Source organism: Leuciscus leuciscus (genome assembly GCF_965113295.1).
Source record: "Leuciscus leuciscus genome assembly, chromosome: 20".
Lineage (NCBI taxonomy): Eukaryota > Metazoa > Chordata > Actinopteri > Cypriniformes > Leuciscidae > Leuciscus > Leuciscus leuciscus.
Genome location: NC_138744.1, coordinates 24,881,755 through 24,894,458, shown reverse-complemented (window position 1 = coordinate 24,894,458; position 12,704 = coordinate 24,881,755). Strand labels below are relative to the sequence as shown.

Genomic DNA, 12,704 nt, shown 5'->3' with positions numbered 1-12,704 from the left:
GTGAACCCGAAGAGAAATATGTCAATGTCCCATTCACTATAAAATACAGAATATTGAACTTAGTTGAGTAAAAATGTATGCTTGGAGGGAGTTTTTAGGAGATTAAGAACATTTTAAATGAAATGCTCAACCAAAAATGTATGTTCACAATGCATTTAGGGGGGTGTTTACAATAAATAATACACACTGACCTCTCTGCATCCGGAAGGTGAAGCCATTGCAACATAGTCAGAACTCTCCTTTCCAATGGAATGCCACTGTTAATATACCACACATCAGAATTAGTGCATACACATAAATACTACGTAAATACAGAACATGCACAAAAATGGCCCTTTAAAATTATTTAGTCACCATATTCAGGCAAATTTAAAGCATATATAGCTGAAGATTTCTCAAAGAGCTGTCGGCTGGGCAGTTAATTTGGCAAACCTTTGTATCTGAGTTTGAGGCTATAGTGTTTATGTAGGGTATCATGGGTCAAGGGAGCAAGAAAGATTTCAATCAATCTCTACAGGAAACCCTTTCCCCACTACCACTTCCACTCATCCTGACCTGCTGTCCAGTTGTATCAACATTAGGTCAATGTATGCACTAGCTAGAGCTCCCTAAACATACTGGCTTAGAAAAGAATATGTGATTTAATTTCCTCCAGCTTTGGAAGTAGCTCTGAAAAGCACTTTGCCCTTTCAATTTGCTTATTTCAGTGTGCAGTTGATCTAAAGTATGCAGGGCCTTGATTTCACTATATAGGACCTTTTCTCACAAATTGCACGCAAAACAGTTCAAGCTGTCTCTTCCTATGCCTGAGTGAAAAAAATACAGTCTGAAAGCCCTCAGTGAGTGCAGATGAGGAGACCTTTGTGTTACAGTCCTAGGAAAGCCTAGGACTTGCCAGAGAGCACATAGAACAAAAACATGTGATTTCCTCTGTCATATGAAATTTCACTTGTGCAGTTCAGTTGTAATTTTCATGTCCTTTTAAGAAAATGTGAGTGGTGCTTGCCTGTGAAAAACTCTACATGCCATAGCTTTGTGGTTTCTAGAGTGATGTTTGATGTTTGTTTTACTGGCCCACAACATGCCCACCTAGGTCCACCTAGAAAATTGTGAGATTGCACACCTCTACTCAACAAGCCACATGATCTGAGGTATCACTCATGTCCGTAACATAAACAGTATGGAATGAGTTATTTAATTAGCCATGTAACAGAATAAAGACATTAAATATACATTGTTTGCATTTGAGTTTGGATCATGTTGACTTACACTGGCCAGAAAAATGTACCAGCCTTTACTCCCTGTTTCACTGCTGTTATCCAGATCTAGAAATGGAAGAAAATGTGTTATCAGAGAAAACATATGTTGTACTACTGTGGAAAAAGACTTTTTCCTTTCATGTTTCTAAGAACAATCTGTCTCTCATTTTACACATCAGACAACCTGATAGATCCTTGGACAAAAAAAAAACAATTCACAATCACAATTCATAAATGAGAGACATCTGTTCTATATGTTGGGTAATTTTCACAAGTGTTTATCAGAACTTTTCAATCTGGAGTGACGAGGCTGTGTAAGTTCCATTTGTGATGGCCTCATTTACCGTCACAGCTCTGTCAGTGGGGTCCAGAAACAGCCAGAAGAAATAAAGTTCAGTGAAAACTAAGAATTGATTCCAGCTGCTGGGCTAATAGCTGACATGTGTGTTGGAGATGTCTCCTTGTTTTCATGTAGCTTGCACATGATCACAGATCTAAAAAGCTCACTGACATTATGCTTTATGATTCCACCGCTTGGAGTTTCATAAAACTGTGCCGGTGAGGTATGTACATGACTGGATTGACCTTTGATAGTTAAAATTTGAGTAGCCTATTATTCCTGGATAGAGCTATCTGTCATGGAAATATATATGTGTCATGAACTTGGGTTGAACCTCTCTCTCTCTCACTTTTTTCCACCTCTCTCCTCCAGCTCCCGCACTGATTGCCACCTCACCTGTTTTATCTTTGGCCTAATTTTCTCTGCTACTTCTAGTTACCATTCCCCCTGCTTCTTTGCCAGATTATTGTTTGCAAAGGATTTGCTCTCGTACCTTCTACGTTGACCATCCTCTCGCTATCGCCTTTGGTAACCTCCTGTCTTGTCTTGTCCTGTCCCGTCTCTCTATATCCTCTGGTATGTTAATTCTGTTCTCTGCCCAGCTATCCTGCTGCCCATTATCTTCACCTTATCGCACCTGTGAGTCTCCGCTACTGGTCTGGGGATTGAGTCTCCCTTGCTGTCTACCATTTCCTACCCTGGGACCACCGCTGTTGCCAAGTTTTTGACTTTTGTTTTCTCCAGTACTGCGTCCGCGTGACGGCAGACTCCTGTGTTACCTTTTCAAGTCAAGTCAAGTCAAGTCAAGTATATTTGTATAGCGCTTTTCACAATACAGATTGTATCAAAGCAGCTTCACAGTATTAAATTAAAATAATACAACAAGGTTTGTTTCAAGTGGAATTTATTGATTGATAAAATTAAATTAAATATCCCCCAAATATCCCCAACTGAGCAAGCCAAAGGCAACAGTGGCAAGGAACCGAAAAACTCCATCAAGTGACCTAATGGTGTCCTAAAACTCCATCAGGTGACCTAATGGAGAAAAAAAAACCTTGGGAGAACCCAGGCTCAGTCGGGGGCCAGTTCTCCTCTGGCATTTATGAGCTAAAGACCGGATTGTATTTTGAACTGTAAGATTAAAAATATTATATGAATGCCTGGCTGAAGAGATGCGACTTTAATCTAGTTTTAAACTGGGAGAGCGAGTCTGAGCAACGAACAGTATCAGGAAGACTATTCCAGAGTTTTGGAGCCAAATGTGAAAATGCTCTTCCTCCTTTAGTGGTTCTGGATATCCTAGGTATGACCAAAAGCCTTGAATTTAGTGATCTTAAAGAGCGCGATGGATTATAGGGTGATAGAAGATCCGTTAAATAGACTGGAGCTAAGCCGTTTAGGGCTTTATAAGTCAGTAGCAATACCTTGTAATTAATACAGAACTTTATAGGTAACCAATGCAATGATGATAAAATCGGTGTTATATGATCATATTTTCTTGATCTCGTAAGAACTCTAGCGGCGACATTTTGGACTAACTGTAGCTTGTTTATTGAGGATGCAGGACAACCAGCTAATAAAGCATTACAGTAATCTAGTCTCGAGGTCATGAATGCATGAACTAACTTTTCTGCATCAGAAACTGATAGCATATTACGTAGCTTAGAAATGTTTCTAAGGTGGAAAAAGGCAGTTTTTGTAACATATGAAATATGTTTTTCAAAAGACAGGTTGCAATCAAGTATAACACCCAGGTCTTTTACTGTAGAGGATAAAGTAACAGGACATTCTATGATGTTAAAGTTGTATTGTGCAAGGTTTTGTGGGCGGTTTTTTGAACCGATAAGTATTACCTCTGTCTTGTCTGGATTTAATAAAAGAAAATTACGCGTCATCCAATCTTTTATATCTTTAACACACTCTGTCAATTTGGAAAATTTAGCGTTTTCATCCGGCCGTGATGAAATATATATTTGAGTGTCATCAGCATAACAATGGAAACTAATTCCATGTTTCCTTATAATATTTCCAAGTGGCATCATATATATTGAGAATAACAGAGGGCCTAACACAGATCCCTGCGGCACTCCATAGTTTACTGGAGTTATGATCGATTTTTCTCCATTTAAATAGACAAAATGGTAGCGGTCAGATAGGTATGATTTGAACCAGCTTAATGCTTGTCCTTGAACACCAGTATAATTTTGTAGTCGATCTAAGAGTATTGTGTGATCTATAGTATCGAACGCAGCACTAAGATCAAGTAAAACTAGTATTGAGATACAGCCTTGGTCAGAAGCTAAAAGTAAATCATTTGTGATTTTAACGAGCGCAGTTTCAGTGCTATGATGCGGTCTGAATCCAGACTGAAACTTTTCATAGATATCATTTTGTTGCAAGAAAGAGCCCAGTTGAGCGGACACCACTTTTTCTAATATTTTAGACATAAATGGAAGATTTGAAATGGGTCTATAATTTGCTAGGTTATTATGATCTAATTGTGGTTTCTTAATTAGAGGTTTTATAACTGACAGTTTAAATGTTCTTGGAACATGACCTAAAGATAAATACGAGTTAATAATATTGAGGAGAGGCTCTTCCACTACAGGTAACACTTCTTTCCATAGTTTAGTTGGTATAGGATCTAATAAACATGTTGTTGTTTTAGATGAAGTGATACGTTTATTTAACTCTTTTTGTTCTATAGTTGTAAAGCACTGTACTTATTCTTGCGGGGTGATAATTGAATAAACTTTGTTTCTCTATCAGCCTCTGCCCTTGGGTCCTCTGTTATCACTGACATATGCCTATTAATTTCACACTTTTTAGAGCCCTTACTTCATTTGTGAGTAAATGAAGACAGAAATAAATTTTTGGATGAACTATCCCTTTAAAAAAAAAAAAAAAGAATGGAATAGCAACTCACAGGTTGTCCTCCCCACCATCGATGGTTGAGCTTTTCTTTCCCGCGGAAGTTAAAGTTAGCATCAAAGCCAGGGTCATGCATGGAGTTACCCACAATTCCATGTGACTCAGGATAAAGACCCTAAAGCAAAGAAAAAACAAAAGAAAAATGTTCAAATCAAACTGTTTAAGATGTGTGGTAGATTTTGCCATTTGCACCTGACTTAAGTTTACCTGGGGCATCAACACTACAGTTGACACTTATTAATATTTATACTCTAGCACTGCGTCCTACAGTGGACAACTGGGACTTGGGAATAAGGTCTTTATTGTTCCACTAACCTGCTCCACTAAACACTATCATTTGAGAATAGAAGTAAGATCTCTAGTGTCTTGCCGGCTGCACAGCAATAGTCAAACAGACTCCAGACAATGCCTTTGGTGTGCTTTAATCACGGCCGGAGGACCGCAGACCAATTTCAGAGAGAATCCCACCAGCAAAAAGAATACAACAGTTTTTATAGAATAGGAGCATGGCAAAGCTGACATGATTCATTACATAATTTTTCTACAATATGATTGGTTCTTCATATGTAATTCAGCAAACCCTTCTGTTACTAGGTAAAAGCAAATCCTGATTTCTTGATTACTTCACCTTGTTATTCAAAGTCAAGAGTTTATATATTTAGATAACTGTCTAGTTTAAATTCCCCTTTTTGTTATATTCAGATATAATTTAGACACACACTGACTTTGGCCCAAGGTTTGGGGACATTTAGGTTTCAAAAGCACATAATTGTTAATCCTGCAAGAAAAATACAGAAATAATATTATAATATAAAGTTGTAATTGTAAGTTTACATTCCCCTTGTAGAATCTAAATCCTATCATTAAAAAAGTACCATAGATATTGTATTTTTTCCCCACTAAGTAAAAAAAAGAAAGAAAAAAAAGAAAAAAAAAGAAAGATAAACATCTTGCAGATTCTGCAAACTTATGAGCAAAAATAACAGAAGGTACACACAATTAATACATACTGTTGCAATTGTATACAAATTCGGGTAGGTTTTGGTGGGGTACATAGGTCTCATGTATGGTGCATGGGTTCCACATGATCCTACAAGAGAAATGACAAGTCATTTTTAGGACTGTTAATCGAAGGCATTCATTTAGTACAAAATATATATATTGCAAACTTCCCTTGCAATTTTGAGGTTGTGAGGGATAGACTGACAGCCTTTACAATGACATGAAGGTCCTAGTTCAAATGTAAATTTCAGAGCTCACAACTTTCACAACTGTTTTGTGAAGTATGTGTCTGCTAAAAGTTTTGGAAAGATGTTTCATCAGCTGAAAATTATACTTCTATCTCTTGAGATAAGCTTGTTTTCAGAAATTAAATATGGTGCTACCCTAACAAAGGTCTTAGTAGACCTAAGGTCTATTAGCACATATAGAATACATGTTCTGTGAACAAGAATGTGTCCTAGGTTGACTGTGCTTACTTTGTATATTTTCTTGCCTGTTTTTACTTCAGAAAAGCTCAACTGCAAAATGGATTGCTGTAGGCTGCAGGCCTATAAGTGGCCTGCAGCCTACAGCAGGCCACTAAGTGGGGGAAAAGTCAGCAAAGTTTTCTCTGAATCAAACCACACAAATTCAGAATCGATTCTTGGGTTTAATTTTAAACCCCTGCTGCGCGTGATGGCAGTTTTGTGTTTGCTAAAGACAGAGTCTATTTGCTAATTCCACAAGGAAAAAGAAAAAGTTGGATATATAGTACAACAAAACTTACCAGCATAAAAACAGTACACTCATATAAAGCAATATATACTATATAACAAATAGTAAATATACAGTGTGATTTTTTTTATATCGTAGTAGTAACATGTAAACCACATTATCGAGCAGCTCTCTATATAAAGTTGGATGTTTAAGGATACTGACACTATTGGATGAGAACTGAATTTAGCTGGACCATGAGCTGGACAATGAATTCACTTTTTTCTGCAGAAACTGCTTTATGTATTAAATGAACTCTGTTTGCATCATTGAATCATTTTCCTGTTATCACTGTAAAGCTGCTTTTAAACAATATGTTTTGCCCTAGTGAAATAATATACCTATACCAAAATATATTTAAAATACATTTATTTCATACTAAGTATACAACAAATCTATTAACATATTTACTGACATATCGCTTGAGACTTACTGATATAAATATTATAATTAAACTTTATTTGGAGTACTTCTTTATTGCACATTTCTTAATATTAAGCCTAAAATGTGTTTTAATATCCCTATTAGTAAGGATAGTATGATTTCTAATATCACTCTTTAAATGCAAGATATTTAATGTGTACATAAAATTAAATTAAAATAAAATCACTAGGGTGTATAAAGCGCTATATAAATAAAGGTGACTTGACTATATCCAACTGTATCCGCATATATATACAAAAAAATATATATATATATATATATATATATATATATATATATATTTGTGAGCATATCCCAGGGTCTTATGTTCCCCAGATTTACAGTATATGGTACATATTAAACACATTAGGTTCAAAGGTCAGTTAACACATTAAGTAAACTTTTTAAAAGGCCAGGACTCACTTTCCCAGGGTCCTATCAACTTTATAAACGTCTACCCCTAAACCTTACCTGAAGAAGCTATGACCTTTTGTGATTCTAATAATCTGACCATATGTTTAGTTCTCTCAAGTCAAGGCCTGTTATATAGTACACCAGTGCTGGGGAAAAGAAAACCCCTTTGACAAGTTCCCACATTAACCCATGTCATATTAAGCAAAAACAGTGCTTGAAATAAAAAAAAATTCAGGTTCCCACAGTGTAAAAATAAACCTGTAAAATTGACAGTAAAAAGGCAGCTGTTGCCAGCAAAAAAAAAAAAAAAAAAAAAAACTGATTTTATGGAACTGAATTTACAGTAGGGTTCATCACAAGATGCCTTTCCACAAGCTGAGGTATATACTAATTTCAATCATGGCAACATTCAAAACAGTTTTAGCATGTTATTGAATTATTGCTGCAGCAGCAGAGCAAGTATAATGCAATAAACATTATTGGTAACACTTTACAATAAGTATACGGTAATAAAGTGCTTACAAATCATTTGCAAACTATTAGTTTATAGTTAACTCATAGTTAATTGTGTTAATTACAATGACAAAGAATGAATAACTTACTATTTGTATACAGCCTATTAATATATTAACAATATAGAGACTACAATATATTAACTATGAATTAACTATAAATTAATAGTCTGTTAATGATATACTATTGTATATTTATTATAAAGTGTTACGAGTAATTACACTATTTACACAACATAAGATGTACCATAAAATCCTAATGTATGGAATTAGTAAAAAAAATGTACGAGAAACAATAATTTAAACAAAATACCATAAAATGTAGTGTCACACATGGAATTGTGGGAATGTCAGTTTACTTTTTTTTTTTTACTGTAGATAATAAGATTACTTACAAAATCTGTACATTTAACAATATTTTATTACGTAAAATGTCCTGTAAGATCTAGTAAAATTTTTCACCATATAGTAAGGGAACTTGCCGTTAACCAATTAACAGGTTTTACCGTAGCATTTTTACAGTGTTTTACCATTACATTTGTAATTTTTTTTTTTTTTTTTTACAGTTATGTGTCATATAAAGCTGGGGAACATATGACCTTGGGAACATAGGATCCTTTTTCATGAGTTTTTTATGTGCCATATAAATCTGGGGAGCACCCATCTGTTGTGGATAACATGCTTTAGCTTGATGTTGCTTGATCTTTGGTCTCAGTTTCAAGCAGAAAGAGTGACCTGTGCAATGGCCTGTGATGCATGTTTATTACTACACGCTAGATCACCAGTGAGTGGCAGCTCACGTAAGTTAAGAAAAATAAAATAAAATAGACATATCATTGGGTCATTTTGGAATTGTAATGTGCCTTAGAATCTGATATGAATCAGAACCAATTCGGATTAAATCGTGTGGTGCTTAAGTTTCAAAGATGTAAAAAGAAAAGAAAAAAAAGCAATATATTACCTTTATAATTATTTTCATTTGGAGGCCTTTCTTAAATTTTAATACATACAATTAATTGGGATTTATTTGATCAGTTAATCTGTATATAATGTACTTAATCTGTATATAATCTACTGCAATGCCCTTCTGGCTGGACTCCCAGCATGTGCGACCAAACCCCTACAGATGATCCAGAATGCTGCAGCTCGTCTTGTCTTCAACGAGCCCAAGAGGGCCCACGTCACTCCTCTGTTCATCTCTCTGCACTGGCTACCTCTAGCTGCTCGCATCAAGTTCAAGGCACTGACGCTTGCTTACAGAACTATCACAGGCTCAGCTCCCTCCTACTTTCACTCACTCCTACGAGTCTACATCCCTACCAGACACCTACGATCGGTCAACGAGCGACGTCTCGTGGTTCCATCACAGAAAGCCACAAAATCACTTTCCAGAACATTCTCATTTACAGTTCCATGCTGGTGGAACGCTCTCCCCACCCTCATCCGGAATGCAGAATCCCTGACAACATTCAAAAAACAGCTGAAAACCAATCTCTTCCGTGAGCACTTAACCTTATAGAAAAAAAAAAAAAAAGAAAAAAAAAAAATCCTTTCCCTTTGAAACATCACTTATCAGGCTTAGGCTACTCTGAATAATACCTGAACTTCGTATTTTGAGCACTTCCTGCGTTGTTGTTGCTTTTGCCTCTTTATGATGACTCGCTGAACTTAGTCCTAATTTGTAAGTCGCTTTGGATAAGGGCGTCTGCTAAATGACTAAATGTAAATGTAAATGTAAAATGTAATACACTTCATAATTTTTAATTGATTGACAGCTTAGTCAATATTCATTCAAATTCAGTTTGTTGATTTTAATGAAAAGACATAGTTCTTACTGAGTTTCTCGATATTGGGGATCACCGTGTTTCCTCTTTTCATGTAAGATGCACGAAAGCCATCAACAGACAACATGATGACAGGGGGCCGAATGAACCTAGATAAGCAGAAGCATAAGTACACCAAATACAAACAAAATGAAATTAGGATTTGTTGCTAAAATGTGTCCTTATTTCTAGTGGACAAGTGGTCTTTTATTTGAATTATCTTTTTATACCAGGCTTCCTTAGGCATATGTTTAGGCTCAAAATCTCACACTTAATGTGCATGCATTAACATTAATTGTCATGCAATCCACCCAGCAGTCCTCCTGGATAGGTGTTGTCACACATAAACCCAATATCCATCTCCTAACCCCACTGTGTTTGCTGTCATTCAGCACTTCACAGCATTCAATAAATAAATAATTCCCTTTCTTCTAGTATGTAAAGCATAGTTGTGAAAATATGAGTTTCGTTGACCTAGTGTTGAATATAAAAGGGGGGATGGATGGGGAGTGTGATGTTTGTCACTGAAATCACAACTGTGTCTCTCACCCGGAAGGACACTCATGGTTTTTAATCTCTTCACACTCGTCCTGTAACCAGGGAACATCACCTAGACAGAGAGAGGAAGTCAGTCAGTGATGCACCAGGTGACAGTCATACATATGCAAACACGTCTAATGTCCAGGCAATACAGTGATTTTGTTTTACAGTTGCACTAGAAATACACCCATCGCCACCTTTTTTTAAATTGTAGTTGGTTTGACAAATATCAAATCATTATTAGAGCAAATCTTGATAACGCCCTGGCAGCTACTTTCGGTAACACTTTAGAATTCTGTTCAATCATTAATGAATACATACAGAGGAACAAAAAACTAATGCATTATTAACACTCAAGTAACTACTATTAACAAACAAGAAATTCTGATAAACAAATTAGTAAGTAATAGCACTCAGTTGAATGTGGTAGTTCACTATAAGCTAATCAGTAGCTACTATTTTTTCATACCTCCCAGAGAATTACTAAACTGCAATATACAGGTTAATAATTAACATGAATAATGTATAATGTATAATATAAGGTAATGGTTACCCACTAGCAATGACTAGTATTACCAAATCCTTCATAAGGAATTAGGCTACAAATTATTTAGATCAGTGAAGTGAAAAACTTGATAACTCTCTAGTAATTACTGAAATCATTGTAAACTTTTGAGATTTTTGTTAGATTTTGAATAGTAATTCCTTCCGATGGATTTGGTAACACTTTAGTCATTACTAGTGTGTTCCCATGATCTTCAATTTAGAATACTGATCCAAATAATTAGTTCCTTTAGAAGGATGTAGTAACACTTGAGTTATTACTATCCAAAACCTTACAAAAACCTCAAAAGCTTACAATGTCTTCAGTCAATATTAGGGAGTTAACATGCTTTTCAGTTTAGAATACTGATCTAAATTTTGAGTAGTTCCTTTAGAAGGATATAGTAATACTTGAGTCATTACTAGTGGGTTACCATTACCTTATATTATACATTATGCATTATTCATGTTAATTATGAACCTTTATATAGTAGTTCTATAGTAGTCTTCAGTGAGGTATGAAAAATAGTAGTTACTGATTAGCTATTGGTGAACTACCACATTCGACTGAGCGCTATTACTTACTAACTCGTTAATTAGAGTTTCTTGTTAGTTAATAGTAGTTACTGGAGTGTTAATAATTCGTTACTCATTTGTTCATGTGTAGTTATTCATTAATAAAGGAACAGTATTCTAAAGTGTTACCCTATTTTCTAGTTACGCAAGTACTGTGCCTAAGAGCTTGATGGGAATTGACTAAACATGATGGGCGTTCTAGAGCAAAAAGTACAGCAATGTATTTGCCAATATGTGGTAGGCACTTTTAAATTAAAATATTTTCTAAGAGCTGTCTGTCTCCTCCACCTTAAACCAGGTTTGCTAAACTTTCTGCAAATTACATAAAAATTAAATACATGAAAGCCTCCCACCTTTGCAGAGAGACCTGTAGTTGGAGCAGCAGTCTCCTTTGGCCATGCAGTCCTCTGAGCAGTGACAGGCATGCTGCTCATTACGAGTTTCACCACAGCGCTCTTTACTGCACTCAAACCCTCCCGCTGAAGGCACAATATAATGAAACATCTCTCGTAGACAAAATCAACATAATGCAAAATTAAAGGAAACTGTTACAATATCCTGACACAAACAATTTAAGGTAAGCCTGTCCTTTGACAAAGACAAAAAGTACAGAGGGGTCCAAAAGTAAAAATACTTTAATTTGAGAATCATGAATTTGAGAACTTCTTAGTATTTGGTAGAAAAACATTTGTGCAAAACCTGATTAATCCATGTTATCCAGCATGATTTGAGAATGTTCCAAAATAGCATTGTGTGCTTCAATGGATGCAATTAAACGTGACCATTTGTACAAATGAGTTGTCAATGTAAAAAATTTGCTTATTTCATTATTGACCTAACATTGCAAAATTTTTACATTTTCCTTCACTTCATAAAGTCTCAGGTCCCTATTTTAACGCACATGGTCTAAAGCGCACGGCACAAGTGCACTTAGGACGTGTCCGAATCCACTTTTGCTAGTTTAACGAAATGGTCTAAAAGGGTTGTCCTTATTCTCTTAATGATTAATGGCTGTGTTTTGGCCGTAACGTGCAATAAACCAATCAGAGTCTCATCTCCCATTCCCTTTAAAAGCCAGTTGCGCTCGTGCTATGGCGGATTCTCTATTTACATGGCGGAATTTGCAAGCGGAAAAACCGAACACTTATCTAGCGAGGAAACAGATCTACTCATGCACGAGGTTAAAGCACGCAAGCAGACCATCTACGGGACAAAGCGTAAGAGCGTTGTGGACCCGCTTAAAGGCGCACATTACTAACGAGCTCTTTAAATAACAACAAAAAATAATTAAAAATACAACAGCATTGACTTTAGACCAGGTTTTTGTTGGTCAACGGCGCAGTCTATTTCTGTTGCCTCAAAATAGCAACGTGCCAACAATGTGCCTGAACACACCTCGTTTTCAGACCAGCACGCCCATGGGCGCACAAATGGGCGCAAATGCATTTGCTATTAAAACAACATGACGCAGGACACGAAAATGATAACTGCATCGAACTGAAACTAGCAAAAAACACTGGGTGTATGATAGGGCCCTCAGACTTTGGACCCCACTGTCTACCTCGTAACTGAAAAGAAAAACAGATGT

General features: G+C 36.1%; 1 protein-coding gene across 2 annotated transcripts in view; it reads right to left on the bottom strand.

Moving 5' to 3' along the window:
* Positions 1 to 12,704, bottom strand: part of enpp2 (ectonucleotide pyrophosphatase/phosphodiesterase 2) — a 34,632-nt gene that overhangs the window by 17,269 nt on the left and 4,659 nt on the right. For both annotated transcript variants that reach the window (XM_082150290.1, XM_082150291.1), the window contains exons 4-10: positions 11,470 to 11,595; positions 10,007 to 10,067; positions 9,470 to 9,567; positions 5,541 to 5,620; positions 4,526 to 4,645; positions 1,270 to 1,325; positions 192 to 257 (exon numbers count right to left, since the gene is read on the bottom strand). In XM_082150290.1, the coding sequence (XP_082006416.1) occupies positions 192 to 257; positions 1,270 to 1,325; positions 4,526 to 4,645; positions 5,541 to 5,620; positions 9,470 to 9,567; positions 10,007 to 10,067; positions 11,470 to 11,595 (607 nt within the window). The remainder of the gene's footprint in view (positions 1 to 191; positions 258 to 1,269; positions 1,326 to 4,525; positions 4,646 to 5,540; positions 5,621 to 9,469; positions 9,568 to 10,006; positions 10,068 to 11,469; positions 11,596 to 12,704) is intronic.